Below are 19,579 nucleotides of genomic sequence, written 5' to 3' on the forward strand. Positions count from 1 at the left end.
GATAGATTTTCCTTCTCACAAATCAAACATGGTTGCACAGGAACTCTGTTTTCATACATGGAGTTCTCTACACATTACTTCTAAAAAGTTAGCTTAAGGAATAAGAGTGCAGAAGTGAAGGCAGAAAAGGAAGTGAATAGTGAAACTGCAATGAATTCTGTGTGTTGAGGTGGACTGTGACACTCAATTGGTGGCAGTGAGGTGCCACCTCACTCACGGCTGGGACAGGGCCAGCAGGAGAACTCTGAACACAAAAAGCTAAAAAAAAGGAATTCCTCCCCGGTTTTGACTCTTACTCACATATTTTGCGTGCCCATGGGTTTCAACACCACAAACAGAAAAACAGACAAAATTTAACTGTTAAAAGCACTTCAGATTTGGTTTATTGGCTACTTCTAACACCAGTGGTAAGAAGTCAAATGCAACTCACACAAAGCACCCTGAAAAGCCCTTGCTTGCCCCCACCAAAACTGCTTCATTTTTAATTTGACTTTTTTTACCATGATTCATTCTAATGGGTATTTATGCCTAAAGCTTTTGTACTGCAATTATGAAAACAAAGATTTTTTTAGGCTGCTTTTGTTCCCAATATCACAGTTTGCAAGTGTCCAATCTGATAATTTATGACACTTGTGTTCCTGCGGGGTTGGGGTGGGTTTTTGATGTTTTGTTATGCCTTAAACAATAAAACAATTGCTTAAAAAGCTAAATACGTGCTGTGGCACACATTTCTTGAGGTGGCATTAATGTACCTCTGGACAATTGTCCTCAAGTCCTATTTATACGCAGTGAAATGATCTTACAGACCTTAACCTGGATGCAACCAAACTTTTGTAAAGATCAGAAAGTTTAAAAAGTTGGAGCAGAACTGGCAGATTTTGCCTGAGTCCCAAAATTTACAAAAACAACATGTTTTGAAACTTAGAACTCAACAGACCAACCCAGGGAGCCCTGGAGTACCTGCTACGTTCCTAATCCATATTAACCCCTAATCTTCCATGAACACTAATATTACAGAACAACTTTAGAGGAAAAGACACCTTTAATTCAACCAAACCAAGATTTCACATGATGTATTTATCCTGCCACACACTACAAATTCACACCACTGCAGGCAGGCAAGGTTTGGCAAGCAAAACACACAGACAGAAGTTAACACAAAGAAAGGTAATTACCTCCTCTTTGCCTACGTGAGGACCAAAATTTGTGCACGGCTTCATTTTGTAATAAGTAAAGGCTCATTTTTTTCTGCACTGCCACATCAGAAATAAAGTGGTGGCACAGAAGAGCTGCAAGATTAAGACACAATTCAGGTGCCCCTGGATCCATTGCTGAAAATTACCTCTTTCCTTCCTCTCTTTGAAGACAACCCAGGAATTTAAGATAAGGATCCCCTTGGTCCTTGTACTAAGGCATACCCACTGTGCATTTGATTTGCAAGATTATCATCTGCTGAAGGCATCAATTACATTTTAATATTGGTTTCCAATCTTGCATGCATGGTCTCTTAATTTAAGAGAGTTTATAATTGAATGAACTGGGAGTATATTTATAAATTATTTTGTCTTTTTACTTATTTTTAATCCAGATTTCTCCACCATCTAAACTACTGTAGTGGAATTACCTAATTTTACTCAGGCTCATTCATCCACCCAATAAAGTTGCATTAGCAAAGAAAGATTAAAATATAAGAAGATTAATAATGACAACTTAAAAAAAGACAGGATTCTCTGGAATCTTACCAAGAATGCATTAAAATTAAAACAGAACCATGACTGAGTAAACTTGACCTTTCTGATGATATCAAGAACACACAGATTTGCTCTGGGTCTCTGCTATAACCTGACCAGGTGGTTTTTCTTAGGTTCAGTGCATGATCCAACAGCTCCTGGTGTTCAGGGGCAGCCCCAGCAGCATCCCAAGAGAGGCAGTGCTGCTTTAGCTGCATCACTTCTCATGAGCACATCAGCTGAAGCCAGCCTGGCAGTGCAGTTGGTCTGTGCTGACAAGTTCTGACTGCTTCTCCCTGAGCAGTTCTCTCTGAAGCCTCTTTGTCATTGCACACTGCAATGGATGTGCCATAGGCCTCCCAGACCTTTCTGCTTTGGAGAGGGGGTTTTGGGTTGGTTTTTTTTTTCCCCTTTAAGGAATGGCAGCATTCCCCAGCAGTGCTGACCAGGATGTGAGTTCATACTCTGGAGGGCAGCATGAGAGCACAGTCCCTGCTCCATGGTGTGAGCAGAATGGAGCTCCCTGCTCCCAGCACACCCTGAACCTGCTCTCCTGTGCACCCAGCTTAGGACAGGGCGCCAAGGGCACCCACAAACAAAGTTGCACACACACAGGGATGCTCAGGGGACCAAGACACTGGAGCAAAGCCAGCAAACAAACCAAACCCACAACAAAACACACCCCAGAGAAGTGACTGATTCATCCTTTACTCTTCTGTGCAAGCTCACGTAGAAAATTTAATAGAGAACAGCCTGAAGGGTCAGCAATGCACTTAGAACTCCACACTTCTACCATCATTTGACTCTCCTGTGCCACCACACTCTGATCTTAATGCAAGCACTTGCAGATCAGATGGACACAGACAGTTAAAGCAACACAAAGAGGTAAAGTCACAGGTGTTACTCAACAGAGCACACAGAGAGGCAAACACACACTTATTTGCTGACTGATGTTTCAGTGATGCTCCCTGGTTGACAGAAGTGCTGTTTGGATATAATTTCAGCTAGGAATTGAACATAAAGCTCAGTATAAAAATTTACTTTTTTTTTTCCACTCATGCCCAAATATTCTCATTAACATCTTGCTGTATAAATAAAGAACTTCCTTAACCTGACCAACTTTTGACTTACACGACCTACTAGAAATGCTGCCTTTAGAAAGAACTGAGAATGCACCAAAAACAGTGTTCATGAAATTTTCTGTGAATACTTGCTTTTCAATTTGCCAGCTTCTTTTTAATTCTAAAGTTATTTAAAGTTCATGAGTTCACAGAATGACAAAGCACAGTTACTGAAGTTGGTAACAGACTTGTTAATAAGCCATGAAAACAGAAAATTAATTGATCCCAGGCAGCAATTTTAATTGATTGTAAGCAAGATGCTTTTTAGATTTTTCCCAAAACTAAAGGAAGCACAACTTTGCTTGGAGCTATCCATGGCCAAGAATTTTGTAGTTAGGCTTTCACAGAGTTCACATTCATACTACCACCATTCTTTACAGTGAAATTAAAAAAAAAATCTATTTTTTAAAATTATTATTATCTATGGTCTTATTTTCCCCAACTCTTACTATAATATTTTGGTTTGGAGTTTTTTTGGGTGGTTTGAGCATTTTGTTTCATTTTTTTTGTTTGTTTAGTGCTTGGGTTTTTTTTTAATTCTCTACCTACAAACTTCTAGCCTGAGATCTAAATGGCTCTGGCAGTAGACAGGAGAATTCAATATAAAAAAACTGACAACTAGAAGATTATTTCTATAGCTACTATAGAAACTAAAGACAAAAAGAGAACTAAAAGAAAAAAACCTTTACTCACCTACTATCTGTCCTCTAACAGTATCGTTGTCATTTGGCCCAAGCTTGCACAGATCCAACCTCTGATCTACAAAATGAGGGCACGAAGTGTAAATCATACAACGAAACAGAACACCATCACAAACTACCAAACCACCTGGAATATACAAGCTTTATAACATGCAGCAAAAACCCAATTAACTGTCGTTCTTCAAAAGCCTGTGCATGCAAGCTTAGGCTGAAAGAGAAGAAACTCGTCCTTGGCTTACTTACAACCAGTGTCTTTAAGGCGGTTGATTGCGTTGGAAAGAAGTCTCACACAACCCAGAAAACCAGCTCCCTGCTTTTTATGAATTTTCTTGTGATTCCACACGCTGATTGTTATTGAATCCGACTTCCCAATATATCTGAAAAACGTGGAACAAACAGTACTGTCAATGGCACTCACTGAACACTCTGACGATGCATCAGAAATCAGCTTGGGGCAAAAAAAGATTATCAACCACTACATTAAAAATTTAACACACTGTAATGGCAAGAGAGAGCAAGTGATCTGCAGGTAAGATGTGCGCTGTTCTTCAATGGAAGCGTGTCTCATGGAGGAGCTCACTGGAACACAAGCTGCTCTAAAAGCCTGATTCTGGACGGGGGCATTCACGTGAACCAACCGAACCTGTTCAAACAGCAACGCGAGCAGGCTGCGGGCTGGCCCTCCACCACAGCTCTCCAAGCAGCCACAAACATGCTCAGCTCCATGCCCCAGCCCAGCCTGTCCCAAGGGGGGCAATGCTCGTGGCATCCCAGCAGCGCCTGGGGGCAGCAGGAACAGGGACAGGAGCAGGGAGCCCTTCGGGGCTGCTCCTCCAAGCCCCAGGAATGCAGGGAGCCCCTTGCAGGTGCTCCCCAGCACCCAGCACTGTCAGGCCAAGCCATCCCCCAGCTGCAGGTACCCGGGCCCCAGGAGGCTGACTGACCCTGGGTAATGCATGTCTGGGACATACATCACACATTACAGCCATGACAAGCAGTCCACACGAGGTTTAGCTGGGATGTGCCACGTTCCCCTCCTGCCCCTGCTCGCTCCAGGACTCTCCTCGCAGCATTCCCACGGACATGCTTGGCAAAACTTGCATCTGTGTTCACTGCCTCGGGGAAGCCTGGACACTGTCGGCTGTTTTACTTTTGCTTTTTTCATTTGAAGCTTTGTTTTTCAGAGGCAACTACTTTGTGAGCCCATTTTTGTTTTCAAAACTTTCAGAGGACAGTTTCAAAACACTCAAGATAAATCAGTGATTGCCAATAGTGAATTATTATGGCTGTTTCAAGTTGAGGGAAAGGAACTTGTAACTATGGCTTAGACCCCAAGAACTGCTTGCAGCTCTCTCTTCCCAGACCACAAATTCTGGCCTTAGTTTAAGTTCCAAGTGCTTCTCTTTTGCTTGTTTTTGAATGAAAACTGATCAACCAATGTCTAAATGCATCTCCCCATTGACTGTGGCTTTATTGGCTTTTAAACTTCTGAATATTTTCATAAAGATAGAAATGATACTGTCAAGGTTGGCAAACCAAATAATTGAACTAACTGTCATGGCTTAAAATTACAGCTGTGATCAGGTTAACACTTCTCCCATTTTTCCTTCTCCAAAAGCAGAACTCCTAAAACTTCTTTTTCCCACCTGCAGACAGCAACTGACCCAAGAAGTAGAAGACAGAAAAGTCTCATGGTTTAAAGTAACCATTGCACATCTATACAAAAACAAAATAAATAAACCCAAACAAAACACAAACGTCACATTAAAAAGCCCCAACATTTTTTGAATAGTAAACTGATTGTATAACATAGGTTAGATTTTTGGCCTTACAACCTTGACAATGACAATTTTGCATAAAGAAACGAGATGAAGATGGGCAATCACGTGCACAGTTGCAGTCTACAATGCTTTATGTACTGAAAATAAATTCTTATGAGAACAATTTAGGTGCACTTAAAAATAAAGACTTATCATGACCTGTCTTGAATTTTCCAGTTTTCCTTGTTGCTTTAAAAAAGTCAAAGGTATATGGTTAAACACAATTTCATAACAGAACAGTTTGAATAAAATGTAGAACACCTGAATACACAACACAGTTTCCAAGAATTTCTGTAATGTTTCAGGGTGAGATTCTCATCCTGTAATGTTTCAGAGTGAGATTCTCAGGGTTGGAATGAACAGTCACCATCCACACCAAGCAGGTGAGTACTCCACATTCCACTCTAAACTACTCTTGATTTCTGCACCCAAAAACCTGGGCTGGTTCACACTTTTAAAGGAAATAAGCAAGACAAGCTGCATTTTTCCAAATTAAAATGTCTACTTTTTTAATAAAGGAAGAAAAGAAATAGTTAAGTAACATCTAGTTTGCTTTACAGCAAAATGTTTCATCTACATTTCTGCATCATTTCAGGCATAAAAACCCATGGTTGTATTTAGAGAGTGACAGTAGGACGAGCTGACATTTCCAATTCATTTGGGGGATAAGTTACATTTGTTTTACATCATCTGGCAATTAAGTTCCAACATAAAAGCCTGAGCTAAGAATTTTATTTCTTATTAAAAAAGAATGTTCCAAAAAATAAAGTGCAACAAACCAAACCAGAAACAAAAAAACACAACCCCCCCATTTTGTTGGATGACTCTCTCTTCCTCCTCATAATTAAAGTGGTTGGAGCTTTTTTTTTTCCTCTATCCTATCAGCAATATCTATTCCACAGCTTCAGTACTTCAACAGAGATAATGGGATTAGTATTCATGAAATGGAAACATAGAGGTTCAATTGCATAGATATTTTGTTGACTTCCATGTTTTCTGAACCTTTAAAACTAGGGCTCTAGTTAAGAACTGCATGTTCAGAAATTTTAAATCTCCCTTCTCTTAGCACTTACACTTCTAAGAAAAAAAAACAAAACAAATTCAAGCCTTAAGAGAAACCTCTAAATTATTTAAATAAAAAATTAAAACACAGGGACAATTGTTATTTTGTCTACCACTGAGGAAGGTTTGGTATCTGTGACCCAAAGTGACTTTTCATCCCCATGCCATTACATACACTATCCCTGAAGAGTTCACCTCGCTGGAGAAATGTGGAATGAAGAAAGTGGGAAAAAATATTCCTGAAAAAACACACCTCTTCCTGATCACCAGCCAGACATACTCCCTCCAGAAAGAGAGAAAAATGCAGCATCACGAGGTATGAACTCAGGTTTGGAAGCCAGGAATTCCCTATTTCAAATCCATGCTGTCACACAGACTGTTTTTATGACCTGGACAAATTACTTGCTGTGTTTCTCCGTGTTCCCATTTCTGACTTTTTTTTTCTAATATAATCTCAGTGTTCTGCTTTGAGCTACCAGCTGCTTTCAGACTGGGGGCAAGAGGGCATGAAGAGACAGAAAGAAAAAATAGCAACCCGATTTTTTTCTCTTCTACCTTCATTCCCTTCCTTCCTGGCATTGCTCATCTCTGCAGCAACTGAAGGGTGTTTGATCCTCTGGGATGGTCAGCAGGACATGCCAGGGGCTGTGGCAGGAATGGAGCAGGAATGGAACAGGGACACAGTGGTACTCACTGGCTGCTGCAAAGGGCATCAGCTTCATGGGCCTCAAGCAGCATGTGGAGAAGGAAAAGCAGTGGCACAGAGCTGTTTGATGACTCTTTAGGAGCTAACCTAGGATGGGATTGTCTAAAGCAGCACTGGGCAGAACTGCTGCCTTCTCTCCCTGAGACAAACCCAGGATCCTTAGGGTTTTAGTAGACAAAATAGAGGACTGGGGGAGAAAAGCGATTTTGCCAGGGCAACACAACAGCCTGAGGATGCGAAGGCACCAAAGAGCACTAGAAGCTGCAGCAAGGAGATTTTGGGAAGAGGAGGAGTTGTCTGTGGGAGTTGGGTGAGGTTCCAGTAGAGAGATCACCAAGGAGAAGAGTCCAGGCAGGAGCCTGGGGGTGAGGACTTGCAGGGCACAGACTAAAGCTGGGACCAGAAGCAGGTTTTGGTGGAGATCACGGTACGAACACCGCTCAGAAAGAGGGGACTCAAAGAGGGGACCTGACCTGCTGTGCCTTCAGGGCAGAGGCTGCTGGGGAGGCTGGGGCAGACTGGGCAGGGTGATGCAGGAGAGGTCTGGCTACAGCAGGGGGGAGAAAGGGGGAGGAAGAGAAAAAGGGGATTTAAGTTCCTGGATTGCTGGTTTAGGTAGTTTAGCTCTCAATGCAAGAAGTCCATAAATGTGTCAAGTCTGGTTATTCAAAAGTTCTGAGGAGAGGCCTGAACAATAGGGAGAACACAAACAAGACTGAAAATAAGGAAGGGGAATACATCCAGGGCAAGCATGGTATTTTACTGACATTAAACTACATCCAGACAGCAACTATTTGGCAATTTCTTTCTGGAAAGTCTCCCAGATTCCCCCTCTCTACACACACACAGACACACACCCAACTAGGCTGAAGAATCCAAGCAGCTAATTCAACCACTTCCTTTTCACACCAAGATCTGAATTAAGTACCACATAAAGCAAAAGCCAACCTCTTTTTGCTCTTTATAATACTGCAGAAGTCCTTTTAAAAAAATCTTATACAACAGAATATCTACTTATGCTAAGTCAGGTTGGCAAGCCACAAAATTCTCTTGGAATTAGCAACTCAATTTACACATTACTGCATAAATGTATTACAACAACTCCATCTGACTGTTCCGTGTGCATCTGCCATCATATGATACATGAAAAAATTATCTTAATATGTGGTGCAGATGAAAAGCTGAGACCTGACACTGAGTATACTATACAGTAAAAAAAGTACCTTACAATAATAGCCAAGCAGTGAGTTGTTGTACCAAAGAGATTTAATCCTTTACTGCTGTTTTAAATAGGAAGTGAAGATAATGTGACTGATATTTATAAACAGAAATACATCTTCCTAGAGTAAGGAATAACAGGTGAGACTATAAAAAGGGTTAAATTATTATGAAGGAAATTTGGAGAGAGAAAGGATTATTTTCTAATAACAAGGCCTGACACAACACTAAATTTTGTTCTGGATTAGAAATACTGGATATAATTCTGTCATCAGGGAATTCAACAGCCAGAATCAAACAAAGTAGTTTTTCCTAGAGAACAAGATTTTCTATTGAAAATAATACGCTACTTCAACAAAATCTAGTTTTTTATGGGAACTTCTTCTCCAAATAAGAAAAAAAACAAACCACCACCCACAAAAAATACTTCATACAGGTCTAAATTCCTTTGGACAATCCAGCAAGAGATGCTTCAAATCGGCTCAATCAAACCATTCTTCCAGAACCCCCCTTTTTCTTTCTTCTTTTTATAATATGTTGTGGATTGCAATCACAACCTTGGAAAGACAATACAGTATCCAGATACAACCATGGCTTGTTCTATAAAACAACCTAAAAATACCTTCTCATCATCCTTCCTTAAAAATTATAACCAGAAAGGAATTTTTTCCTAAAGATTATACGTTTTTTTTTTTCCATTACTCTTGTTGCATATCAACATCCTCCCTCATTTCCCAGTGATTTCCACACAGAATTTTGACATTTTCCACACAGAATCTCACAGAGGAGAAAGTACCAAATGATGCCCACCCTCCCCCTGCAGGAGAGTCCCTTCCCCAGCTGTACAAAGGTTACAGAAGGATTTGCACTCAGCCACGCTGGCAGCACTTTCCACTTCTATCCCTGGAAAGCTGTGCATTAATGCTCATTAACAGACCCACCTAACTAAAAAACAATCAAAGTCTGTGCTTGGTTTCAGGGATTTCTCCTTAGCTCTACTCTGATCCATGGAGAGGACATGAAAAGGCAAAGGTCTGAAACCTCCATTCTGTACAAATCAACATTTTGATAGGTTTAGTACCATTAAAAAACCAAATTAACTTAGAATTCTCTCAACAGAAAAGAGAGCCATTTGCTATACATGAACTTAAAACTTAATTTTTATCCATTTCTCTAATGAATATGCATTACAGTCTCACATGCAGAATCTAAGCTTGGACTGGGTTTGGACAATAAAACTATAATATTATTATTTCACTAAACTGCCACCATACTTTGTTAAGCAGTGAAGAAAATGTTCTGTATCCTGCACTACCACACTATGAACAATGACTCCACATATTTAGCCTTGGATATTCACATAAGAAGTAGATCAAGACATGACTTTAAACCAGGCCTTCCATATTCTGCTGTGAGATCCATCAAGCTGCTTTTCTTCACTGGGAAAAAAGAGAGACAAGAAATTGTCTGTGTACCAATACCAGATTTGCTGCAGGTTTGGTGATGGCCAAAGTTAACATAAATATACTCAAATAGTTTCTAAGAATATAGGACAAGGAATGGAGCCATAGGTGAAAAGTGAGAGATCAGAACAGGAGAATACAATGATGCAAAACAGTTCGTTTCTCTTCCTCAGCTTTCATCCCAAGGAAAAAGATAAAGAATAAAAGACAAGGAAAATAAAGCATGCACAGAGACCTACATAAAAATTAAAGCTTTAATAACTTATATTGTACAAAAATATTCCATGCTTTAGAAAGAGAGGAGAATTATGACATATATGTGTCATACTGATTCTACTGCTCAAAAGCACCAAAAGGCGCTCAAGTGACGAAAACAGTAATTCAGAGTGAGAACAACATTTGGGACAGAAAATGACAGAAAGGAGAGAAAATTAACAAAAGGCACACAGAGAAAAAGATATTGTAGCACCACAACAGCAAAAAAATTGCATCAAGAGAAGTGCAGTTGGAGAAAAACAGTGAATTACTTGCTTCATTTTACAGAAGTGTTGCCATGAAAATAACACAATAAATCAATTCTGTAGTCCATGTAAACATGCTGCAGACATCAGCACCAGAAAAACAAGTGCAGTGTTTAAATTTTGAGGTAAATAAGAACTGGAAATTTGCTACATGTACTTTTCACTCAAACTAATAAACTCTGGGATGCTTTCCAAGCAATACATAGGACAGGATAATGAACATCTGAACACTGTCTGTGTAATTTAGAGGATTTCACTTCAAACCTTTGGTTATCACTGTTACCACCTACAGGTCATAATGCTGATTCCATTTGGGATCAAGTGTATTCTTCACAGTATCTGTAGAATGGCATTGGCCAGATCCATCCACCACAACCTTAGCAAAGGGATCAGGAAGTCCTAAGAAGAGGAAAAGAAAATAAAGCCACCAAGTGGATCAGGATGCTTTGCTCAGTTATACCATTGATCAGTTATTTAATCTTTATTTTGTAGATTTATTTGCTTTTTATTCATAAATGAGACCCCCTACTTAATGAATGGGAATAACATGATGTATTAAGCACAGAAAATGCATAAGTTAGCAAGTTATTTCACTGATATGGACTAAGAAAAATGTGTAAGTCAAAACACATTGGGAAAAAAAATCTAAACACCTTAATCTTCCTAATTCAGGTTTGAGCAAATTCTCAGTATACAAAGAAGCCAAAGGCAGAGAAAACAGTTACATTCTTTATACGTTTAAGATCAATTCATAGTTAGGATTTTGGCTGATACTGGTGTAACAGAGAATTGCCTGTAACAGGTTATTCTTGCTTTTTGGATCCACTTGGTGTACTGCTGGCTTTGTGCTCTGTTTGCTGCCAGCTCAGTACCTCAGAAACACTGAACACAGATTCATCCAAACTCCAAAAACCCGTGTAAAGATGGTGCTGAACTCCAGATCCAGAGGTGGAAAAGCAGCAGAAGCAGAGCAGCCCACGATGAGCAGCTCGTGCTGAACTGACACCAAGGAATGGTCCCTCCACTGATGCCCCACGTCCTGCCCCTTTCCCCTCACACTCATTTATTCCTCCCCTCAACAGTGCTGTGAGTCAGCTGGAGGAACCAAGGTGGGGAAACATCCATCACGTTTGCTGAGGTGCAATTTTGTCCCAGCTGCTCTTCCTCAGGTGACTCAGCCAGAGTTGGTCAGAGTGGAGGGCTCGGGACAAGTCCACAGAAAGCACATGGGGACAAAGGAGTGGGACCTTGGGACATCACACATTGCAGATCCTGAGGGGTTTTTATCAGGTATGATCAGACTGTTAAATACCCAAGAACTTGCAATCAATACAGAAGTTCAGATATAAGCAATGTTTTAGGAGTATCTCAAATCACAGTATAATTCTGGATCACTGCCTCTTCAATTCCTTTCCAAAGCTCAGATCTGCTCTTCTGAATTCCTCCTGCTCCCAGGTGGGAGGTGGCAGGCAGGTGATCTGTGCATGTAGGACACACACAATAGCATTCCTTTCTGCCTCCTTCATCTACTTCTTAGCACTTCTTTCTAAACGTTATTAAAATTAATTAAAATATAATTTCAGAGTACGTCTGTGTTATGAGATGGTTATTAATAATTAACGAGCACGTCTGTTTGCATGACAAAAAGTTCTTGTATGAAAAACAACTTAATAAGCATATGACACTAAATTTGAAAAACATGTAATTTGCCTGAGCAGGTAAATTTGTTTCCCACTCCTGTAAAAACAGAGAGTGTGTCAGTGTTTTAAGTATTATGATGATTCTGTCACCTAAGACAAAACCAGAAGCCCTGAAATAAAGCATCAAAGCCTTCAGCCCCTTACTGCAAATATCTTAATATAATGATAATATGCAAACATTGGACTACAAAACTTGCATAATATTTATTCCATCTATAAATAAATGTACAAAACTGTAGCAGCTACTTACGGAAAAAGTCCTTTTTCACCAAGTTTTTTGCACACAGTACTGCAAGAAAAACAGAAATACAAATTAAGTTACTGATTGCCAACTTTAAAAAAACCAAAAAAGTTATTTTACCTATCCAGCACTTCAGAAAATCCTGCTTAAAATAAAACAAACATAAATGAACTATGCTTCTTCATCATTTATACTGTCATGTGAATTAATTCCTGAAAGCTGAGCTGGAAGTGACATCTTTTAGCAATCTACCTGTAGGCAGGTTACAGTGCAAGTGAGATGGCCGTGGTTTCCTCAGGCAATAGTTTCACGTGGCATTTTTTCCCCCCTCAAATGTTTTGCCAACTGTGAGTTCACCAGAGAGGCACCTGGAGCACTCCTGGCCAGTCCTGGTTCACCAAAATTAGTGCTGGGACACAAACAGGGGCTTATGCTCAGTTCCACAGCCCAGTAAAAGCTTCCTTGGTCATAAAAAATAGAATATTAGGCAGCCAAGGCTTTTCTGTTATCCTGCATGGTAATAAATAAAAGGTTTTACCTGAAAAGCATTTGGGTGGAGCACACTAACTTCTAAAGCCAGGGTTTTGATGGTTCCAAAGATATCTTTTATTTGTAGCAGCTGATAATTGTTTCAGGCTTTCATTTGTTTGTTTGTTTAAATTAAAAGGAAGGAACATTTGCATTTGTCAACTAAAAATACCCAAGGGAAAACAATCTCCTATGAGAATAAATTGAAATAAACAAATAAATAAATAAAAGGTCAAAGGGGACAAATTTCATATAAAGGTGCCAAGGCACACAATGAAGACTTCACAAACTGCACCACTGCTCAACTACTATGCTTATCTATTATCACAGGTTTAGTAAGCAGGAAATATTAGATTCCCCTGTGAAACATTAAAATATTTACTGATAACACAAAAGGCTTCTTGGGGACTCAGCAAAAGCATGAATTCCCACAGCTAGTATTAAAAAAAATAAAGGGGGGGGGGGTGGGGAGGAGAGTGGGAAGAGTTATTTGGTTGGAACCTGATGCTGCAGAAGATTCCTCACTATATGATTCCCTTGGATACTTTTCCTATGAGATAGTCAGTATTTATTACTGCCAGGAAATGCAAATACAGGAAAGTGCATCCAATAATCACATCCCACAGGCACCACCTATACCCAAACACCATTGGTCATCCTTTCCCCCCCAGAATACCCTCCCACTGATCCTGCAAGGCTCCTGATCCCCAGTTTCTGCCTGAATCAAAGCAAGCACAGACAATCCATTATTGAAGCTAAATAATTTCAATCTGAACAGTCAACTGTAATAAAATACTAACAGAGAGTCAAATGTTTCAGGTATTTCTGATACCAAACATTCAAGTACATATAGGAAAGAGACTGTCACATCACTGCTCCACAAATCAAATAAAGTTCTTTGGATGATGTAATAAAAATGCAGTTACCAAAGGCTTCCATGTGCCCAACAATTTAAAGTTTACTCTATCCAGAACATCGAGAAATACCTAAAGGCATTTGGAAAAAAAAAAAAAAAAAAGAGGTAATAGAAAACTGCTTTTGCAGCTCCCTAAGGTTTTATTACACCAAGAATATCTTCAGGAGAATGATAACACAATAGACATCTTTTGCCCAAGAACTGCAGTAGGTTATTGCTCACCAGCCATCTTTCATCTAGTGGTAAAAAGCTTCAAGTAAAATCGATTCTTATACAGATAGCAACTTTTTAAATAATTTTAAAAAGATATAATTATTGTCACAGTGTTACCCATTACAAGTAATGGGAGGTGTCAAGTGAAGCTGAGGGCTTAAAACGCAATAGTTAAGTCAAAATTAATGTACAGCACAGCCACACAGGGTGCTCCTGAAACTGTATAATGTCCAAGGCAAGAGAGGTTCAACTATTCCTGTGAGAGAAACTGTAAGGTTAACTAATTACAAACACTTCTTTTCAAAAATAAAGCAAGCCTGCCAATTCAGTTTAACTGAAGTTTCATTTTTATAATACTGGGCACACGCAGAACACAGACTCATAACTGCTTTTCCAGCAATTAGCCATGAGTGAACAAACTAATATTTTTGGCTCAACTTTTCCCTTTCTAGTAACCACATTTAAGGCAAGTCAGATGTCAACCCACTCTGGCTTTGTCAGGTTAAGAAAACAGGAGAGATGCTGAAAAAGCTTCCATTAACAACACCCCCTCTGCCAGGTATTTCTAGGTAAAGAAGTCCATGTCCCAGGAGCATCAGCTCAACTCATAGTGAAATAATTTTCCACACACAGAGATCTTATCTATCTCAGGAATTTTTTTGGACAAAACTTTTCCCACTGGTGGGAAAGTACCAGAGTTTATGCTCCACTTTTCTAACAGTTTCAGCACTGTATTAAAACCTGTTCTGAATATTCTGATAACCAGCTGATTAATAGCTCCTCGAGAATAAAAGCTCAGGAAGTTTGGTTTCCTATGGATTTATGTTTCACGGGTGACTGAAGGCTGTGGCTGAGGCTTTTCCCCCTGGGCATTACAGACCCTCTCCCACGCTGGCTCTCCCCTGGTCCAGCACTGCAGGATCTGCTGCAGCTTTTCCCTCTCACTTCAGGTTACTGACAGGGTCTCCTCTTTATCCAGGCAATGATTCTCACAAAACTCACGGGACTTAATTATCTTTGAGTCCTCTATCCTAGGTTCAATTTAAGCTAAAGATTCAAAAACCAGCAAGAACTTGAGGAAGATTTCTTTCCCTTGCAAAGCCAAGTTAAAGCACTGATGATTCTGGACCCAACGCTCATCGTTATCAGATCCACACTGCCCCACCACTAATGGATCCTCTGGAGGCACAAGGGCACTGCAGAAGGTTATTTATTATTTGGATGTACTGTTTTAAGGCACTTTTTGTTTCAAAAGAATTGTAACAAAAAGTTAAGCTATTTAAACTTGCACTGGAACTAGAATGCAAACCTATGGCTGGATACACTGACCTGGATATACTCAAAGAAAAGAGGGAGGTGTGTTGGTCCATAAGTGCATCATCAAATGACATTAATGGTTTCTAGCACACATGTAGATAAAGTATTCATTACAGAATATCAGTGAGTCAATGGATAGCTATGCTTCTGTTTATTACAGATTTCCTGGGTAGTCTACAGAAAAGAGAACACTAATATTCCAGTACATACGTGCCAAGACAAACAGCACATCAATTTTACATAGTATACATACATTAAATATTTTTTTATCATGCTTTATGATCTCATTCTAACATATGCTACTCATGCAGGTCTGCTCACAGAAACATGAAAAGAGCATAATGTTATAAGCTACCCAGTCTCCTTCTGTGACAGCTTTGCAACACAGTCCACAAATATTTAAAAATAGGAATTAAGTGAATCATATTTGCCAATTTCCTTTTTCTGATTTATTACTCCTGTGACTAACAAAGAATGGTTTACTGAAAAATATTTAGTATCCCCAAACCTCTGTAATCTATGTGTTAGCTATTAAAATTTACATGCAATTACAAGAGGGGGTGGATAATTGGTTGAACTCACATAAAAATTGAAAGGAACTATGACTGTTGAAAAGGTCAATTTTATAGAAAGATAAATATTTCCCCCTCATTTTCTGAACTCTGTTTATTCTTTTTTGCTAGTTACTGAAGAACTCTTGCTACAACCACTGCTTACATTGGAACCATTTTTAGAGAAAAATCAAACTTTTAATGACATCAAGCTGTTGTTAGGAAAGGTGTCCTATATTATACATTACCATTGTTTTTATAAGTATTAAAAAGTATGTTTATTTCAGAACAGTAAGTATATCAGTAACACCAGGTCTCCACAGTTAGAGAGAGGAAGAACATGAAGCCCATGAAGTGGAAAGGGAGCTCCTGTGTTGAAAACAAGTTAAAAGTGATAAAGATCTAAGAGATTTCATAGAATCACCACCTCTCAGACATGAGCTCAGAGTCTTCAATGATCTATTCACCTCCAAACGCTGGGCAGCACCGGACTGAGTGCGGAGGAAACAACACTGGGAGGAAAGAAAGTGCCATGAGCATTTAAAGAACCCAGACATTTAAGGGCTGTGTATTCAACCCTTGTGGGTATTTCCAGCCTGTATCAAACTGTTTGTAGCAAATTTGTTCACCACTACTTTACTTCAAAGGTAGGTTTTAGTGTTAGGTTACCTGCATGTTTGTACGCTCTCAGTTATCTGCTATAATTCACCTCTTGATTCATGACAAATGACAAGGTTTAAACATGTTTGTACCCAGCAGCACGAGGTACAAACACCTCAGGACTACTGCTGTAGACAATCATTTTACAAACACATTAGTCTTAAAATTTCGATGTTAAAAATAATATTGCTTAAGCCATCTTAGGTAAGTAGTTTTTAAATTCATACATTTGAGGCCCACCAATACTATCAAAGAAAGATTAAGGAAGACAGGTAAGTAAATAAAAATAATCATGAATGTCCATGGCAGTGAGCACACCAGCTGCAGCAGGAAACACACAATCAACACATTTAAGTCTACACATGGCTCAGCAGAACCCTCCCCATCCCATGCCAGCCATCCAGAAGAACCCACACTGTGTCAACAGACAGCCCTGAGGTTATGGGGAGGAAAGCACTCAGCCCAAAACTAAGATTATGTTTGATAATCTACTGATTTTCATGTGTCATCACCACAGAAGAACAAGTTCAGCCTTCTGAATCCAACCAACAGTTTTAACATTCTCATTCCTGTTGTTTTTTTCTTTCCCCGGGGCTTTTCCTCCCAGAAAAAGCACTTGTTCAAGAACATATGTAACACACGGGAGGCAACAGGCTGCCTATCAATTTTTACCACAATGGCTCATTTTGAAGACAAGTCTTTCTTCCCCTACAGAAACAGCAATCTTTTACTGAAACCCACTAGAGCTGGATTTTTGTGATCAGATCCCAGTTGTTTGCATGTTCTACGCAGGGCAATACAATCACTGAAATAAGTCCCAGCTGTAGAAACACAATGCTATGCTGTTGCTAATGTGTGTTGCACTGATAATGAATGGTCGTCTATGCTTTAATCTGAATAAAGCTCCCAACTGCTCTGCCTCTCCTTGCCAAAAATTCCCCTTCCTCCTCCAGACTGTGGTTGCATTCCAATTACACTGCTGATTGGAATGAGCCTGCTTGGGGGAGGGAGAGGGAGGAAGGCAAATGAAGCCACACTCACGCCCCTCCTCGCCTTCACGGCTGCCCCTGGGACCCAGAAATTGCTCGGGTGTTTGAACCTAAGGCTGACATGATGTACTTTTCTCCACATTGTACGAAACTCTTTGCAAATTCACTTACTTCTTTTAGAAAAGCCATTTGTGAGAGGCAAACAGCACGCCGTGCACAGGTTCCAGCGGGATGGCTCAATATTTTAAACATTTTTAAACAAATTCCTACTGGTTCCTAATGGTTTCTTCCATTGTTGGCACGCTCACCAGAAACTTGTACTTTTCTGCTCGCATTCCCTCCTTGGACCTGTCTGAATTCCCACATGGGAAAATATAAAAGAGGAGGTCTTCAACTATTTATTGAACAAAGAGCTGTAAATAACACCGTATAGATTTTGCAAATACAGCTGTTGAGGTAGTAACTTCCTCAATTAAGGTTTTGAAATAAAATTGTTTACCCCAACTATTCACATGAAGTTTTATTTTATAGTTAATCTCTCTGAGGATTTTTTTTTTAAGGTTCCATTTCCTTTGAAAGGTGCTTTTTCTGCAGATGAACAAAATGTGACATAACATGACCATAAAACTGAGAGTTTACTTTTGCTTAATGAAATTCCTGCACTTTTTAAGACTGCAATCGACTGTGGTCAAGAAGGGACACACAAAGGCAGGTAAACCTAGCAAATACTGTATTTTTCAGGTGCACAGGGTTTCGCAGTCAAGGTCTTGCAGCATGAAATGGGTCAGAACACAGCAGCTGACCATTATCCTGAGCCGGATGGGTGATGGGAGCACGCTGGAAGGTTTCATGTTGCACCCTACAGTACAGGGGCCTGCAGCTGTTCCTCCCTCAAAGCGGGTCCAGCCAGCACAGGGATACAAGGTAGAGCAGGAAGCTGAACTGGCTTAACAGAAAATTAACCTTCTGGGGAGGCAGATTAGTTCAGTGCTGGCTCTAGAGCTGCACAGACTTATCCTGCAGTCACGCCATCTGCAAACCTGCGCCAAAGGAAGTGGCAGTAGCACACGGCTGCAGAGCAGGGAGGATCAGCCACGCTGCCCTTCCTGCAGCTGTGCTGGAGAAGTGCACCCCACAAAAAATGCACCCACTAAAACGCTTTCACTTTAATGCAGACATACAGTTTTCCATCCTGCCTCCGTTTTGCAGCTCTACAAATTTATTTTTAAAAAAATAAAATTAAGTTAAAAAGCAGATTTTGTCACCACTATACCAACACAACCAGCTAACACCCTTCAGGTTTTCAGACACACAATCTTCCCCTTAAACATTCAGCTTTTCCATATCCCAAAGCACACTCAGAAATGCAGAACTAAAACACAAAAAAAGCACTCCTCTTGCAAGTATACACACAATTACTTTCAGGCTGCTCTGTTTTACTTAAGGACAGCTGCTCCTTCTGGGTCTCACAAAGCAACAGAAATTCAGAATAACCCAATGAGCTCCAAACTAGAGTCAAAGAGGTACACATACAGAGAACGGTAGGATCATTATTTTCCCCAATACTTCACTGTAAAATTCAGCATCACCCAAATCAACACTCCAAACTCCACCCTCTCCAGGGCCCAGTGCAGGCAGCACGCGGAGCTGCAGGTGCCATATGCCAGCACATGGAAGCCCAGTTCAGCCAAGGACACTGGACAGATACTGATTTCAGACACACTCTGCTCAATGAGACCCAGGGCAATCACTCTCCCCCATCCCTGGGGAGGGATGAAGCAGGAAGAGCTGCAGAGCAAGAGCCAGGTACACCCCAAACACCACCACTGGGCTGCTTCACCTGGGTACCTTTTACTGATGTGAATTAAGAGCTGCATCCCATGACCCTTTCTGCTCCTGCTGGGAGCCAGGGCAACTGGGAAGGGATGGTGACATCTCCAACAGGCACAGCTGCCTCACAGCACACCTACAGTTTATACTACTAGGAAATTAATTTCTACTTCTCTTACAGACTTACACACATTGTTTAAATTGAATGCAAACTTAGAATCATGTACCAATTCTGACTTTTACTAAGAATATGCATTAGAACAATTCAAAAGTACTAATGGATATTGAAAGT

General features: G+C 40.2%; 1 protein-coding gene across 1 annotated transcript in view; it reads right to left on the minus strand.

Annotated features, from left to right (window-relative positions):
• Nucleotides 1-19,579, minus strand: part of SMURF2 (SMAD specific E3 ubiquitin protein ligase 2) — a 56,216-nt gene that overhangs the window by 16,876 nt on the left and 19,761 nt on the right. Inside the window, exons 2-5 of the mRNA XM_062506114.1 lie at nt 12,293-12,331; nt 10,633-10,741; nt 3,796-3,929; nt 3,545-3,610 (exon numbers count right to left, since the gene is read on the minus strand). Of these exons, the coding sequence (XP_062362098.1) occupies nt 3,545-3,610; nt 3,796-3,929; nt 10,633-10,741; nt 12,293-12,331 (348 nt within the window). The remainder of the gene's footprint in view (nt 1-3,544; nt 3,611-3,795; nt 3,930-10,632; nt 10,742-12,292; nt 12,332-19,579) is intronic.

The sequence above is a fragment of the Cinclus cinclus genome, chromosome 20, assembly GCF_963662255.1.
Source record: "Cinclus cinclus chromosome 20, bCinCin1.1, whole genome shotgun sequence".
Classification (NCBI taxonomy): Eukaryota; Metazoa; Chordata; class Aves; order Passeriformes; family Cinclidae; genus Cinclus; species Cinclus cinclus.